Below are 18,364 nucleotides of genomic sequence, written 5' to 3' on the forward strand. Positions count from 1 at the left end.
CATTTCGAATCCTATCTCTAAGAGTAAAGCCACTCATCCACCTGAGCATCCTCATCTCTACAACACTTAACTTAATATTATGCTTCTCTTTTAATGGTCAACATTATGCACCAACAAGCATTGCAAGTCTAACAACCATCTTATAGAATTTTCCCTCAAGTTTGAAGGGGACTTTTCTATCACACAACAAGCCCGACGCATTCCTTCACTTCAACCATCCAACTTGATTTCAACTAATAATATCTCCATTTATTTCACCATCACTCTGAACAATAGACCCAATATATTTAAGTGTGTACTCTTATTAATGACTTGATCACCCAAAGTAACTATCCCCTACAAGAACCATTATTACTAAAATTAAACTCTATATATTCAGTTTTAGATCTACTCAAACGAAAGCCTTTAGACGCTAAGGTTGAACTCTATAATTCAAGTTTACCTTCAACTCTCTCTCTAGCCTCATCAACAAGAAGAATATCATCAGCAAAAAGAATACACCAAGGTACATCCTCTTGCAAATGTCTAGTGAGAACATCCATGACTAAAGAAAAATGATATTGGCTTAAGGCTAATCATTGATGTAATCCAACTGAAATAGGAAAATACTTGGTCAAACTACCTTGTGTTTGAACATAAGTAACAACTCATGCGTACATATCCTTAATGACTTGAATATAAGCATTATTAACCCATTTCTTTTCTAGAACTCTCCATAGCACTTATCTTGGAACTTTATCATATGCTTTCTCTAAATCAATAAATATCATATGTAGATCCTCCTTATTCTCTTTATACTTCTCCGTCAAACCTCTCAATAAATGTATAGCTTCCCTAGCACTTTTCAATTTACATCAGTTAGAAGAATTCAAAGACTAATACTGCATGTGCATGTTCATTGAAGAGAATGAAGAGAAAGAAGACTTGGATTTGTATCTTGCCACCCCAATCCCGTTATGAAATATGAAATTTAAACTATTCATTTTCAAATAAAATTTATTTATACTCCCTACAAAACACTTTCTGTTGCTAGATAAGATATTTTCTTTGGTAAAAGCAGTAAGAAAATTTTAATCTTAACATTTTTTAAGCAAGAACCTATAAAAGCCCAAAATATCATTATACTCACCTGGCAATGCACCATCACTTCAAACATGCGTGCAACATCAACTATGTCCACAGCAGTTGTTGCAATCTTTACAATATCAGCTCCAACAGCTTGAATCCTAGCTACAAGGCTACTAAGATCCTCAGTTGATGGTGTGCTCTGATAGTTATGAGAAGAAACAATTAGCTTAGTTCTATCTTGTCTTTTTCCTGATAAATAGTCCAGAAATTCCTGAGCAACCTGCAAGAAAGAAACACTTCAAACGTTGAAAAAACTATGTTAAACAAAGTGGCCTAGTTAACAAATACAGTGCAGGCGTTAAGAGGAGGCATGCTGCCTGAAAAATCTTATTTTTTAGCTCAATAGAACTAGTAGTTCTAGTCTGTGTGGAAGAAACAGGAATTTGTAACAAGAAATTCAAATGGATCTAACATCAATGACCTCAACATACATTTTATGAGGCTAAAAGACAATTGTCATTTTGTGAAAAATAAATATACTTACGAATCAACCAATTTTCTAAATAGAATTTGGGTTCCAGCTAGAAATATAAACAAACAAAACATATTTCCTTAAGAGAATTGTTAAAGAGAACAAAAAACTTATTTCCAAAAAGAGAAATGGTTTGTAAGCAGGAGAGTGGCAACAATAACAACATCAAGCCTTTATCGCACTACATGGAGTGGGCTACATGAATCTTCTTTCTCCATTATGTCGTGTTGAGTCAAATATGCATTTAAATCTAATAAAAAGTTCCATTTCTACTAATCACTAACCAAGTCTTTCTTGGTCTACCTCTACATCTCTTAACACAAGTCAAGTCTAATACATCTACGCTCTTAACCGAGTCATCAGAAGGTCAACATTTTTTTGTCCAAATCATCTAAGGAGACTCCCTCTAATCTTATCTGCCATTGGAGCTACTCCAACCTTTTCACATATATACTCGATTTGTATTATGTCCCTAAGAGTGAAGCCACTCATCCATCAAAACATCCTCATCTATGCAACATTTAGTTCCATGCTTCTCTTTCAATGGCATACATTCTGCGCCAAAAAGCATTGCATGTCTCACCATCATCTTATAGAGTTTTCTCTTAAATTTGTGTGATACTTTTCGGTCACACAACAGGCCCGATGCATTCCTCCACTTCAACCATTCAACTTGAATTCTACTAATAATATCACCAATCTACTTCATCATCACTTTGAACAATAAACCTTAGATATATAAAACGTGTACCCTTATTAATAACTTAATTGCCGAAAGTTAAAATCATCCCACTAGATCTACTACTACTACAACAACAACATCATGAAGCCTTTATCCCACTATGTGGGGATGAATCATTTTTCTCCATTGTGTCCTGTTAAAAATTAAATTCTCATTTAAATCTGATAAAGAAAGGTCACTTCTAATATTTTCTAACCAAGTCTTTTTAGGTCTACCTCTACCTTTCTTAACTTAAGTCAAATCTAAAACATCTAATTTCCTAACAGGGTCATCCAAAGGCCGCCGCCGTTTTATGTGATCAAACCAACTAAGACGACTCTCTCGAATCTTATCTTCCACTGGAGCTACTACAACCTTTTCACGTATATGCTCATTTCGTATTCTATCTCTAAGAGTAAAGTCACTCATCCATATGAGCATCCTCATCTATGCAACACTTAACATAATATTATACTTCTCTTTTAATGGTTGACATTCTGCACCATAAAGCATTATAGGTCTAACCACCATCTTATAGATTTTTCCCTTAAGTTCGAAGGGGACTTTTCTATCACACAACAAGCCCGATGCATTCCTCCACTTCAACCATCCAACTTGAACTCTACTAATAATATCCTCGTCTATTTCAACACACTCTGAACAATAGACCCAAGATAAATAAAACATGTACTCTTATTAATAACTTGATTACCTAAAGTTACAATCCCCCCACAAAAACCATTATTACTAAAATTATACTCCATATATTCAGTTCTATATCTACTCAAACGAAAGTCTTTAGACTCTAAGGTTGACCTTTATAATTCAAGTTTACCTTCAACTCCCTCTCTAGTCTGATCAATAAGAAGAATTTCATCAGCAAAAAACATACACCAGGGTACAACCTCTTGCAAATGTATAGTGAGAACATCCATGACTAAAGCAAAAAAATATGGGCTCAAGGTTGATCCTTGATGTAATCCAACTGAAATAGAAAAATACTTAGTAAAACCACCTTGTGTCTGAACACAAATAACAGCTCATACATACATATCCTTAATGACTTGAATATAGCATTATTAACCCCTTTCTTTTCTAGAACTCTCCATGGCACTTCTCTTAAAACTTTATCAAATGCTTTTTCAAAATCAATAAATATCATACATGGATACTCCTTATTCTCTTTATACTTCCGTATCAAACCTCTCAATAAATTTATAGCTTACATAGGAGACCTACCCGGCATGAATCAAAATTGATTTTGAGAAATATTAGTATCACGCTACAACCTATGCATCACATTTATTCTTAAAATTAAGAATCAACACACTCCTCCACTCATCTTACATCTTCATAATCTTCAAAATAATATAAAAAGTTTAGTAAACCAAGAAATTCCTTCGACTCCTAAGCATTTTCACGCCTCTCTTGGAATATCATCAGGTCCAATAGCTTTTCCACACTTCATTTTCTTTAAAGCCTCTCTACGTCGATAAAAACAAAAATCTTTATTTTTATTTAGGGTGTTAAGGTCACTAAAGTCAATCGCATTCTCATAATCTTCATTAAAGAGTTCATAAAAATATCTCAATCACCTTTTTTAAATATCCTCTCCTAATAAAAGCACTTCTTTATCTTCATCCTTAATACACAGCACTTGAAGTAAATCATTAGTACTCTTATCTCTATGTTTGTCTAACTTATACATATATCTTTCGCCCTCCTTAGTATCAAATCTATTATATAAATAATTAAAAGCTAAAATCCTTGCATCACATATTATTTTCTTAGACTTCTCACGGGCATCTTTATATATTTCCCAATTATCAAAATTTTTACAACTAAACCAATTTTCAAAACAAATCTTCTTATTTTTTTCTTTTTTATCCACTTTGATTCCACCGCCAACTATTTTTACTATTATGAGTTTTTCCTTTTAATACTTCAAGCACATCTTTTACAATATGTTTAATATCACTAGCTAATTTTTATCACATAACATTAGCTTCCTCATGTATAAACAAAATCTTAAGATGTAATATCTTACTCTCAAAAATATTTTTGTTAATATTTTTTAAATGCCTCTCATCTAATCCTAGAACAACGTCTTACTTTATTTTTTTTATTTTTGCCCCTTCATCTTAAAGTCCAAAACAAATAAACGATGTTGGGTACATAAACTTTCACTTGAAATAACTTTACAATCTTTGTAATTTAAACGATCTATTTTTCTTATAAAAAAATAATCAATCTGAGTTTTATGATATTCATTCTTATAAGTGATAAGATGCTCATCTATTTTCTTAAATAAAATATTAGCAATTACAAGATCATAAGCTAAAGAAAAATATAATATGATCTTAACACCTTTATTAGTCACTCCAAACCTATAGTCACCATGAGTGCTTTTAAAATCTACCTCTCTATCAGCATGTCCATTTAAATCTCCTCCAATAAAAATACTTTCTTCAAGATGTATCTTTTGTATTAATTCTTCTAAGTCATTCAAAAAGTTTAATTTTAAACACATGTCAAAACCTACTTGAGGAGTATAAACACTTATAATATTAATAAATTTAACATTTACAATAATTTTTGAAGTTATAACTCTATCTCTAATTCTATTAATTTTTACAACATTATCTTTTAAATCTTATTTATAATCATCTGTATCATTTCTAGTACGACTCTTACCAGAATATCATAGTTTAAATCATAAACTATTAATCTCCTTAACCTTCTCTTCAACTCATTTAGTTTCTTGAATGCATAGAATATTTATTTTCCTATGAATCATAATATATATTAATTCAATTAATTTGCCTGTAAAGGTACCTATATTTCAAGTTCATAACTTCATATCATTATTTTAGTTTCATAAACCAGTTTCTTTGCTCACATCAGTCTATGATGTGGGAACCCTTGCCTATTTAACACTGCACTCAGGCACTGGTGTGCTAGGTCGGCCCAAGGGCCTGCTAAACCGGTCCAATTTGGATCGGTTCTATGCTATAAGTGGCGGTTCAAAGGGGCGGGTGAAACTATGGGGAAGAGAGAGAGGGTCGACTGGAGATATGGGGCGCACAACTCAATTAAATCTTGCTTTGGGAGGGAAAATTTGTATTAGAGGATGTTTAGGGATTTTGTAATTGTCATATTTGCTTAAATTAATTTATCTTGCGAGGGTTAGGGTCTCATCTTGAATTTGAATCTGAATTTGGCATCTCTTGTGAGGTGCTAGGGCTCAAGTCTTTGGCTAGAGATTTGGAGTGTTGGATCTACCTCTCGAATTGAAGATCCTTGTATCGTTTGGTGATTTTCTTGTTCTTTTGTTGAATTGGAGACTTAAACTTGATGTTTTCTCCACTACATTTACAATTTCTGCATCACTTGTTGAATTTCTTTGAAATTCAACAATTTCTTGTACTTTAGTGGTTGTGTTCTATCACGGTGCAGCGGCCCTTGCACACTTGTTGATGTATTCATGTCATACAGCGCGTTGCTTCTAGGTAACGCCCTAGCATTAACACAATATATTAAAGGATTCATGCCATGACTATTTGACAAATTTCATGCTAGTTGTTGACTACTTAACACAACCCTCCACTTTTCTTGTGCAGGACTTGAGACCTGGCAACAACAGTGTTTGGTTTTAGATCTACTCAAACTAAAACCTTTCGATCTAAGGTTGACCTCCATAATTCAAGTTTTCCTTCAGCTCCATCTCTAGTCTTATCAACAAGAATAATATTATCTGCAAAAGGTATACACCAAGGTACATCCTCCAGCAAATGTTAAGTAAAAACATCCTAGACTAAAGCAAAAAGACATGGGCTTAAAGCTGATCATTGATGTAATCCAACTAAAATAGGAAAATAATTGGTCAAACCATCTTGTGTTTGAAAAAGCAGGACAGTGGCTGGGAAAAAAAATCAGCAACATACCAGCTTGACATTGATTATGGTGCAGTAAACTTGCCAAATCCTTCAATGATAATACAAATGTGAATTCTTAATAGAAATATTGTTCTTGGACATATTTAAATACTATTTAATTGTGCATGGTTCAGATCAAAATGTGTGGATCCTTCATCTCGATGTGAGGCCATTACAAGCAAGAAATAGAGCATAATTCTTTACACATTATAAACAACGAAAGTGAGATCAAAGTTCCAAAATTATAGCAACGTAGAATAAAATATGCTCATCATTCTTCTGCTTCTCGATTTCAATGTTGTACTATGTTCTGTCAATTTCCATGTCCTTCTAAGAAATTACTATTCTAACAATATCATAGAGATTTAAAGATAAATATTACAAACTGCAATTAGCCCAGCAATATTAAATAGATCCCAAGTGTTGGCAGTAACAATATTGTTGATAAATAAGTTGGGTGTGATGGAAATAAGAAATTTAAGATGGGTTTATAAAAAATTTGATAAGTATAATTAAAGAAAGATTATATTAGAGGAGATATTTAAGTTACATTTATTGATCAAAGAAGCTCTCAAAAATATATGCATAGATAATCTTGGAATGATTGGTGTGGATATATGAATTAAGTGGAGACTAAATTGCAAAGATGCAATTTTAAATTCCAAATAAAAAGAGGCAACTAGGAAAGATAATGAATTGGAGAGAATTAAGGGTATTAAAATAAATTCTCCCCACAAAATTAACCTGCTTAGGCTAAAAGTCAATAACCTTGTAGGGAAGAATCTAAAAGCGTGTAAGTTACTTTTGAGGGATGGTTCTATCTTCAAATTTCATTTTAATTTAGATATATTTCCAGATATATTTTCTGGATCTCTATAAATGGAGATCAAACATATATGCATAATTCAAAATTGGACTGAAAGAAATCTTAATTCGTATTTATCCGATACTTCTTCTTTTCCTCCAAATACCCACCTACTTGTCCCTCTCACAGTTTCAACTGTCCAGTCACGGTAATAGCTGCCTCCAGCCCTGATAGCCGCAGGAATTCAACCTAAAACAGCTGTAACTCCTTATACACTCGTCGGCCATTACCTCATACAGGTGTAGAATCAATCCAGCACTATCTCAGGCGCTGGAAACCTTTCCAGCACATATTTAGGTGTCATATTGCTCCCTGTTTTGCAAACAACAGCAAGTCTACTGAATGTTTAGATTCCGAAATAGTGTGAAAATCATCATCCCCCAAGATATTCCATAAAAATCCTAATCTTGTTCCCAAGAAACTTATAATGATTCTATAAGCCTTCCGCACATCTGATTCTAGATCATCTATTAAAACGTAAGGTAATTAAAAATAAACTTATTCTGGACATGTACAATAAATGACAGAAAATGACTCCTTAAACTAGTAGATAAAATTAGTGATAGGGAAGGGATTTATCAAAGGTAAAATGGATAGAAGTTGTTTAAAATAATTTGTAAATAATATATTTGGCATCTAAAAAACACCCAAAATAAATAAATGAAAACTAAAATTTATAAAGCTTACCCCAAATAGTTAGGATAAGGCAAATGATGATGATGAATACTAAATAAGTTTAGTTGTTAGTTTGTCAATCATAAAACTATGTAGCCTCTACACACTTTACCAATATTTGTGCAAATAACAATTTTTGTTACTCCAAGGTCGCATTACCATGAACACATTAAGTCCATGGCTTCAAAGCCATTGTGAATAAAACTCTCCTTTCTGACCTTTAACAGTCATGATACTTCATAAATTTAAAACTGCTATAGGACTATTGATGAAATATACAGTGAATGCTAATTGTGCTTCCCAATAAACCCTTATCAAACACCTCATTTAGTTGCATTTACCCGCCAAGAACTACCCCACACACCAACCCCACCAACCCCCTCATTTAATTGACCAAATCTTTGTATTTGATACTATAAAAAGTTTATAGACTGAAGGATTTTAGCGAAATGTTACAAATAAAAGAATGGAATATTCCTCTCATTTGTAAGTGATTCTCTAATATAATAGGTTAGAAAATCCCTATTAGGTAAGTAATTCAGTTGTCATTATGGGTAAGAGAGTCCCCATAGCTTTGGGTGAGTGAATCTCTACTATTCTTGTTTCAAGTAATTTTTCTTTCATGGCAATGAAATCTCTTTCTTAGTTATTTTCAATTCTACATTACTATTATTTGCGCTACATCAAATTAATATCAAAACATATTTCGTCATGTTTTTACCCGAGTATTTCGATAAGTGTCAATCAACAATGATGGGAGATATGCTTCGTCAAATACCAAACTCAAGATTGAGTTTCTTCCATGAAAGGGAGAATGATGAAGTATTTGTTGTATATTAATTGTGCTTTCTAACTACTACATACCCCTTATCCCCATCAACCACCTCAGTTAATTGGTCAAAAAGTACGTATTTGAAACTACATAAGGTTTAGAAATTGAAGGATTTTAGAGAAATCTTATGAATGAAATAATAAAATATTTCTCTCATTTGTAAGCGAGTCTCTGATAAAATAGGTCAAAAAATCCCTATTAGATAAGTAATTCGCTTGTCGTTATGGGTAAGAGAGTCCCCATAGTTTTGGGTGAGTGCATTTCTACGACCCTTGTTTCATATAATTTTTCTATCATGGCAATGAAATCTCTTTCTTAGTTATTTTTAATTCTACATTATTATTTGTGCTACATCAAATCAATATCAGAGAAGATTTTGTCATGTTTGGACCCGAGTATTCTGATAAGTGTCAATCGACAATGATGGGAGATATGTTTCATCAAATACCAAACTCAAGAACAAGTTTCTTCCATGATAGTGAGAATGATGAAGTATTTGGTGGATATTAATTGTGCTTTCTAACCACTACATGCCCTTTATCCCATCAACCACCTCATTTAATTGGCCAAAAAGTTCATATTTGATACTATAAATGGTTTAGACATTGAAAGATTTTAGAGAAATCTTACAAATGAAATAATGGATTATTCCTCTCATTTGTAAGTGATTCTCTGATAAAAGAGGTTAGAAAATTCCTATTAGGTAAGTAATTCACTTGTCGTTATGGGTAAGAGAGTCCCCATAGTTTTGGGTGAGAGAATCTCTACGACTCTTGATTCATGTAATTTTTCTATCATAGCAATGAGAATCTCCCACTTAATGAGCATATACGTGAAAAGGTTGGAGTAGCTCCAGTGAAAGATAAGATTAGAGAGAGTCGCCTTAGATGGTTTGGTCATATAAAACGACAGCATTCCAATGACCCGGTTAGAAAAGCAGGTATATTAAATTTGACTTATGTTAAGAAAGGCAGAGGTAGACCTAAAAAGACTTGGTTAGAAAATAATAGAAATGACCTTTCTTTATTAGATTTAAATGAGAATTTAACTTTTAACAAGGCACAATGGAGAAAAAGGATTCATGTAGCTTACCCCACATAGTGGGATAAAGGCTTGATGTTATTGTTATTAAAGCAATGAAATCCTTTTCTTAGTTATTTTTAATTCAACATTGTTATTTGTGCTACATCAAATTAATATCAGAGCAGCTTTTGTCATGTTTTGAGCCAAGTATTTTGGTAAGTGTCAATTGAAAATAATGGGAGATATGGTTCGTCAAATACCAAACTGAAACAAGTTTCTTCCACGAAAGAAAGAATGAAAAAGTATTTAGTGAATATTAATTGTGCTTTTCTCACCACCACATACACACACACACACACACCCCCTCCCCCCGCGCGGGGGATTCATGTAGCTTACCCCACAGTGGGATAAAGGCTTGATGCTATTGTTATTAAAGCAATGAAATCCTTTTCTTAGTTATTTTTAATTCAACATTGTTATTTGTGCTACATCAAATTAATATCAGAGCAGCTTTTGTCTTGTTTTGAGCCAAGTATTTTGGTAAGTGTCAATCGACAATAATGGGAGATATGATTCGTCAAATACCAAACTGAAACAAGTTTCTTCCACGAAAGAAAGAATGAAAAAGTATTTGGTGAACATTAATTGTGCTTTCTAACCACCACATACACCCCCCCCCCGAAACATAATACTTACTACAACCTAAGGCTGGTAAGCAAATATTGTAACAATGAAACACAAGCAATTTCACCAAACTGCACCCAAAATATATGGATTAACTAAAGTTTATTTGCTCTTATTCCTACTCCTCTTCCCAAATAAAGAGGTACTGTTAATTTTTGTGTAGTATGTAGCACACTTCAAAGTCTTATGTACAGCATTGCATACCAGCAAATATCGTCCCAGCCGCCCCCTTCCCTCATGATCCCATGGTCAGCATGGGGATTCATGGGAGGCTAACCTAGATAGCACCAATCTCCTTCCATATTTGGGTGGCTAATTTAGGAAAGATTATATTAGTACAATTATGCTTATTATGCAATTATTTGTTTCCTTATTAAGTATCTTATATAGATCTATAAATAGGGAGAGCTTTATGCAATAAACTTAAGCCTTTTCTCTCTCCAATTCTCTGAATTAATTTATATTTTACAGTTTTCTCAAAGTTAAGTGATCACGATTCATAAATATCAACTATACTGCACGCTCTATGTTTCCTTCACCAAACATGCAAGTGCTGAGAACATTTCGGACATGAATCTAAAAAACATTAATTGGAATGAAAAATGCATTTTCTCAATAGCATGTAAAAGTGTTGAGATAAGTACATAAATATAAAAAATACCATACTTATTATGTTTTGCATACACGTGATATTTGACAAAATGCTGAATTGAAGGCATGATACAGGAACATATAGAATGTATATTTCAATACAAGTTTTGAAAAAAAAAAAGTTATCAATGTTGCATATAGAATTAAACCAAAGCCAACCAGTGTCCATTAATATAATAATGCTAGAAATTCCAGTAACCTTAAGCTCAATATCAACGTAATCTGCTCCAAACTCCATGGCTAAAAAGAGTGCCTCAAAACGTCTGCCATCATCTCCTTCGTATTCACCTCCCTCCCACTTTGGTCTATAAAATGAAACATAAGAAACAAAAGAAAAATAAATATACACTTATTCACCATTGCATTCTCCAAGGAGCGCAAGAATTTCCCCTGAATGAACCACAATACGATACTGAATCAATGAATGAATTCTAAAAGATCTTTCAAACAAAGGTCATTCCACAACGTGCAAGTACGACTGGCTAAATCACTTTAAAAAAGACTGATAAGCTCAAAATATTGAACCTAGTGGCTAAAAGTTGACTGGCTACACTAACTATCAAGGGATTACATTGGTAACTAACAACATCTAGTACAAATGAGAATAGTGGAGGTGAAACCCAGTGAACTGTTGAAAAGCTCTGACAATATAGCAACAACAAAATCAAGCCTAACTACATGGGGTCGGCTACATGAATCATTTTTCTCCATTATGTCCTATTAGGAAATATATTCTCATTTACATCTAATAAAAAAAGTGTCATTTCTACTACGAGAAAAAGATCAAAATGGTCTCTTGATTTTTATGAAGGACTAAATGGTCCCCAACTATATTAGAGGATTTTGGTCTCTCAAGTATTTAAAAATGAATGAAAATAGCCTCATGCTAGGATTATTTTATTTCCTCTTTAAGGAGTTAAGGGATAAAAATGATCATTTAATATAGTTGGGAACTACTTTTATCTTTCATAAAGAGTCAATGGATCATTTTGATTATTTTCTCTATCTAATACTTTCTAATCAAGTCTTTTTAGGTCTACCTCTACCTTTCTTAATATAGGCAAGCTCTGATAATATAGCATTGAAACAATTTTCCATTCATGTAACCTAGAAATCTAGCATTGGCATAAGAAAAAATTGGCATTTCCATACTCTAATCGTCTAGAGAATACTTGAGCTTCACAAATCAAAACATAAACCGGTGCATGTTACTAGTAAGGAAGATTTGTCAAGTTAGAAACAAAAAAATGTAAAATTATAAACAGATTGATACAAAACAGGGAAAATATTTATCTAAACAAGGATCCTGGGATAAAATTGTCAAGTCTAAGCATTTCAAAGAAAATCACAACATAACTGTGGAGGTTCCACATAAGCAACCTTTAAATCATTACGGATAGTTTAAACTACATGACGTTCAAAACCATATCTAGAATGGTGATTTGGCAGTTTAAACGCCAATAAATCAAAGGAATTTATTTAGGTAATTAGTTTTCAAATATGCAGTACTCTGCCTTCAAAAGCAAGCTAATAATTATATACATAAAACAGAAATACACTTTTGTAAGTAATATGCTAAATAAGCATTTGAGCTTAAAGAAGTTACCAGACATGGCTTTTAGTTTCATCCAAATCGGATCAGATTGGTGGACACTTTCGGCAAACCCTATTTTATTTTAATCAGTATTAGCAAATTTCACCATTTACCTAGTCCTAATTTCATTTTGCTTCTACCAATATAAATAATCTTGAAACTCAAGATAATATTGTTAATTATTATCTACAATATCAAAATTACTTATGAATCGAGTTTCATCAATTTTCACAATAATTTAAGCATTCATCTAACATTTGAAAAAAGTAGGATGATTGGACTACAAATAGAATCCCTCTTAAAAGCCAAGTTTTACCCATATGTTTCACCAATCAAAATCATTCAATATATATTGAGTCCCATCATGAACTCATATAATTAATCTCCACCCATTTGAATGTCTTTACATTTTAAAACAGCAATAACCTTCTCATACAATTAAAATCATCCATTGCAAAAATTTTGATACATCTAACTATTAATCAAATGATCTTTAAATCCTTAGAAATCATGCATGTCATTTCTTTTAATGAGGTTGATCTAAATGGTTGATTTTGATCTTACCTTTGACGATAAAAAATTAATTGGAAGGAAAACAATGATTCAAAATATAGGTGAAAACTAAATCTCTATGAATTTATGTACAATGTAAATGTATAATGGGTTCTATTTTAAATTTGTTAGGATTTAGACTCGAGCAAGCGAGAGAGAGAGAGAGAGAGAGGGTAGCAAGTAGGTTTTGTTTTTTTTATTAGTGACATAAAGTAGAGGGTAGCAAGTAGACTTCCTATAGTTGTGGGCATGGAATTCGGCTAGCAATAAGCATTGTGTGCAGGGAAACCTATGAGCAAGGAGCGATGTGAGTGATTGCAAACAACCAGTCTGCAAACGGTTGAGTTACTAAGTGCATTTGCAAGCCGAGCAGAAAAAGTTTATTTCACAAATAAATAAATAAATTTTAAATATTTCATTAAATAATAATAACAAAAATATGAATCTTGTGAGTTACAATATATTTTAGATTCAGGAGATACTTTGAGTGATGTAGATCATGAATAGAGCGCGACAACAAAAGGCAATCACAAAAGGGAGAAAAGAGAAGAAAAAAGGCAATCACAAAACATGGGAGAAAAGAGAAGAAAGGAATGGCAGTCCTGAGAGAGAAGCCTTGTCTCCCTCCACAGCAATGTACTCATCTTAATGAATACAAAAGAAGCTTTTAAGCTTCTTATGTTAAGATTCATACTACCTCTCTACTCTCTCTCAGTCTCTCTCTCTCTCAAAGCTAGGGCTTATAAGTTTGTTAAAATGTGCCCAATATGATGCCTCATGGGATTTTTATGATAGGTCTTGGATTCCTCTGAGTATTTAAATCCCTTCCTCTATTGAACATTTGAATGCTTCTACATGATAATTTGATGCTGCTAACTTCCTCTGTTGGCTGCAAGCTGGCAGCAATGTAGGCAGCGTGCTCAACTACTAAGCACTATGGAGATATCTAGCAGTTAGTACCACTTATTGTATGTTGAGCAGCTAATCTTGAGAGATGGTTGTCAATTGGATGAAATATTTGAGACAATAAGATAATCATTTAGATCCATCCTCGTAGGTAAAGCAATGGTGGTGATATGTGCTTTGCATTTGAGGATCTATAACCAATTCCTAGATTGTGATTTGTTGGAACTACTAATAGTTGTAGCTACAATAGAAGTTTGGTGTTGAAAAGGTTTCTCAAAGCCTTTCAAGATTGAGCTTTTCAATTATGGGTCTTCCATGACTCGATACAAACGCAGGTTCTCAACTCTTATTCTCAAGATTTATATTTTCTGCATCCCACAATTCCCAGGGTTTCGAGGCCCTCTAGTCCTCATGTGCTCTTAACCCCCCAGCGTCGCGTTAGCTTTTACAACCGACTTCCCATGGGGCATCATGCGGTAGCAACTCCTATGAGCTTGTTGTATTAAAGGTGGAGTACATTTCAGGGTCACATTAGCTTTTACAGCCAACTTCCCATGCGTCATGAAGTAAACTGAAAGTTAGCCCCAGAGTTTATGTAGTCTTTAAATCTATGTTCTCCACATTTCATCGCTTAGGATCAAGAAAGTCATTTTTTCCAAGTACATGACTGACTCAATATGGCCACTCCCCACTAATGAGATTCCACAAGCAACACTCCAGGTTTCTCTAATTCTAGATCCACCTCTACTGTAGAAGAGGGAACCAAGAGTTACTCCATTGTAAAAGATTCCCAAGACAAAAAAAATAAGTGTTGAAGATCTAAGCATTGAATGTTCCTGAGTGAGCAGAGGAGATGGACCTGTAGGTGACGAGGGCCGGGAGGGGACGGTTTCTAAGCAAGAGATCTAGGTCTCGGCGGGGCTCAAAGCTTGCAAGGTGGTCGAGGCGAATCTCGACGACGTCGGCGCCGCGGACCTTCGCCGTCGCCATCTCACTCAGCATCTGCTCAACGGATTTTGCCACCAACGGCACGCACACCAGACTCACTCCGGCCATGTCGCTCTCTCTCTCTCTCTCTCTCTCTCAGAGGAACTGTTCGAAGAAACGGAGAAGCCTTTTGGAAATGACTTGCATATGAAGTGGACTAAGCGATCGTGGAACCTATCGGACTAAAAAGGGGTTGGTGAAGAAGAACAGAGGGGTTGGTGGGGTTTCGAATATATTTTTAATCAAATTAATTCAAATATAAATTATTCAATAGCATTATAATGGCATTTCTATATTTTCAGTTACCTTGTTAAATAGCAATTAATAATTGAACTACTACTATCTTGAAAATATAAAATTATTTTTTTGTTAACTCTTATTAAAAAATAATTAATTGTTGGTTTATTGATTTCATTTAAAATAAATAAATTTCTTTTTTAAGTTGATGAAAATATTTTACAAATACAAATAAAATAGTATACTCACACACATGAATGCGTGCAAGGATTTTCACACACATATTTTGACTGGATGCATCTCTATTTATATAATTTTTAAAATGAATCTAGATGGAATTCGAACCATGCCATGCAGTCAAAGATGGCATAAATGATTAAGGAACATCCAATAGAGTTTGTGCAAATGTCCTAAGTGTTCATAGGGTTGAATGCCAAATGGATAGGTAATTATATGGATTGAGCTCACATGGGCGGATTGACACTAATTTAAACTGACTTCTCAGGTTAAGATAATTGATTTGTTGAGCTGGAGGGGTTTCTATAATGTTCAGGGAAGCTAGTAGAGGCTTTGAATTTGGTTGGTTTGGTTAAGATTAGGTAGGATTGGGTTTAAGATTTTAAGTTAAATCGAGCAACCTTATTTAACCCACTTAGGTTAGCCCAAATGGGTTGTCCTACCAAGGGGAGCTAAGGCAGGGTGTTGGGATTTCAAGGGATTTAGTTTGGGTCAAAATAGTTTAAACATAGGCAAAGCTAGAGTAGTCGCCTGGGGGAAATTTAAGAATTTTGACCTAACCATGGGTAAGGGGTTGCTAAAGTAATCCTTGAATGGTTACAAGGCATTCAGATATAATCCTAAATCCAATTGCAAGAAAGTAGCCTAAAATAACAAAGATAGGTCCCTTAGGGCCATTTTGGGAATCATGGCATAACCATGGTTAAATTGTTTTTTACTATGGGTTAGGAATGAGTCTTGGTGTTCCATGAGTGGTATTGGATCATCTTTACTCTAACCATTAACTAAATGCATTAAATTGACCCTACAAATCCATGGATATGAGTACTGAGGTACTTTGGTAAATTTACCTTAGCCATGGTTAACATGGGTTAACCACAAGTTAGGGATGATCCTTAGGTGGGTTTAGACAACTTGGACTTGGTGTCAAAGCCAAATGAAAGAATTTGGCTTAGGGATATAGGGCACTTTGGTAATTTTACTACTTTAGTCAAATGAGTTGACTATGGATGAGAAATGATTTCAAATGACTCTAATAAGAATTATAAATCATTTTGAACGAATCCCGAGAGCAAAAGAACTGGTTTGAACATGTGTTAGGTTTAGTGTTTCTTTATTATTTTGGTCAAATATGGGTCCCCCGTGGTCAAAGAGGTTGACAATGTGTGCACCTTGAGTCAAAATATTCTTAAGATGGATTAAAAGTGTTTGAACTTAATCACGAAGCTAAATGACTTCTGAATTTTTATGTAATTTTAGGGTTTATTGAGTGACCTTGGTTAAATCATATTTCACCAAGGGTCAAAGAGATTAACCAACACTCCTTGACTCATAAGTCGTGTCACAACCCAACTCAATATGACCCAAAGATAAAATAGGTCACATCATGTTGAATAGTGATAGACCAAGCCAAGATCTAAGGAGACTTTTCATATTCCTTTAATTTAAAACATACGATAAAGCTACTAAAGAGCTTCCAATACACAACAAACAAACTCATTTACTTTTTTTTGTTTCGTTCATCTTCAATATATATATATGTGTGTGTGTGTGTGTGTGTTCTTAAATTTCCCACACACAGATAGGTCCCTTAGGGCCATTTTGGGAATCATGACATAACCATGATTAAATTGTTTTTTACTATGGGTTAGGAATGAGTCTTGGTGTTCCATGAGTGGTCTTGGATCATCTTTACTCTAACCATTAACTAAATGCATGAAATTGACCCTACAAATCTATGGATATGAGTACCGAGGTACTTTGGTAAATTTACCTTAGCCATGGTTAACATGGGTTAACCACAAGTTAGGGATGATCCTTAGGTGGGTTTAGACAACTTGGACTTGGTGTCAAAGCCAAATGAAAGAATTTGGCTTAGGGATATGGGGCACTTTGGTAATTTTACTACTTTAGTCAAATGAGTTGACTATGGATGAGAAATGATTTCAAATGACTCTAATAAGAATTATAAATCATTTTGAACAAATTCTGAGAGCAAAAGAACTGGTTTGGACATGTGTTAGGTTTAGTGTTTCTTTATTATTTTGGTCAAATATGGGTCCCCCGTGGTCAAAAAGGTTGACAATGTGTGCACCTTGAGTCAAAATATTCCTAAGATGGATTAAAAGTGTTTGAACTTAATCACGAAGCTAAATGACTTCTGAATTTTTATGTAATTTTAGGGTTTATTGAGTGACCTTGGTTAAATCATATTTCACCAAGGGTCAAAGGGATTAACCAACACTCCTTGACTCATAAGTCGTGTCACAACCCAACTCAATATGACCCAAAGATAAAATAGGTCACATCATGTTGAATAGTGATAGACCAAGCCAAGATCTAAGGAGACTTTTCATATTCCTTTAATTTAAAACATACGATAAAGCTACTAAAGAGCTTCCAATACACAACAATTTTCTATCAATGGCCAATAATTTGAACCACTAAGAAAATTTTTAGGTTTTTAAAATTTTACCAAATTACCATGGATTATATAGAAAGTTGTTTTGAAGCTTTAAATATGCTACAATTTTATTTTTCAAGATCAAAACTATTTTTTAATTCGTAAAAAATAGTGAACTTTTTTATTTATGAGGTGAAAATGTTCAACAAAAATATTAAAATATTTATACTGATTATATCTACAACATACAAAAAATTACATAGTGAAAGTTTAATGGATATAAAACTATCATCGTTTCTACGCTACAAAACTACAATATTGATAAAAAAATCCCTATTTTTTATTTTTGAAAATTAAGACAGGAAAAATACATCCTACCTCAATCTGGACAACTTATTAAACTAGACTGACAATTAAAAAAAGATAGAAGTCACCCGAATTAGGGGTGTCAATTTTTTATA

The 18,364-nt window shown here is 33.5% G+C and overlaps 1 protein-coding gene across 3 annotated transcripts in view; it reads right to left on the bottom strand.

Moving 5' to 3' along the window:
- LOC110097990 (bifunctional 3-dehydroquinate dehydratase/shikimate dehydrogenase, chloroplastic) overlaps positions 1 to 15,209 on the bottom strand; it is a 35,021-nt gene extending 19,812 nt beyond the window's left edge. Inside the window, exons 1-3 of one of the 3 annotated variants that reach the window (XM_020824679.2) lie at positions 14,898 to 15,209; positions 11,186 to 11,291; positions 1,130 to 1,348 (exon numbers count right to left, since the gene is read on the bottom strand). In XM_020824679.2, the coding sequence (XP_020680338.1) occupies positions 1,130 to 1,348; positions 11,186 to 11,291; positions 14,898 to 15,094 (522 nt within the window). In that variant the 5' untranslated portion in view covers positions 15,095 to 15,209. The remainder of the gene's footprint in view (positions 1 to 1,129; positions 1,349 to 11,185; positions 11,292 to 14,897) is intronic. The other 2 variants (XM_020824680.2, XM_020824681.2) reach the window with 2 other exon arrangements.
- Positions 15,210 to 18,364: the final 3,155 nt, after the last annotated feature.

Source organism: Dendrobium catenatum, unplaced genomic scaffold, assembly GCF_001605985.2.
Source record: "Dendrobium catenatum unplaced genomic scaffold, ASM160598v2 fragScaff_scaffold_1086, whole genome shotgun sequence".
NCBI lineage: Eukaryota > Viridiplantae > Streptophyta > Magnoliopsida > Asparagales > Orchidaceae > Dendrobium > Dendrobium catenatum.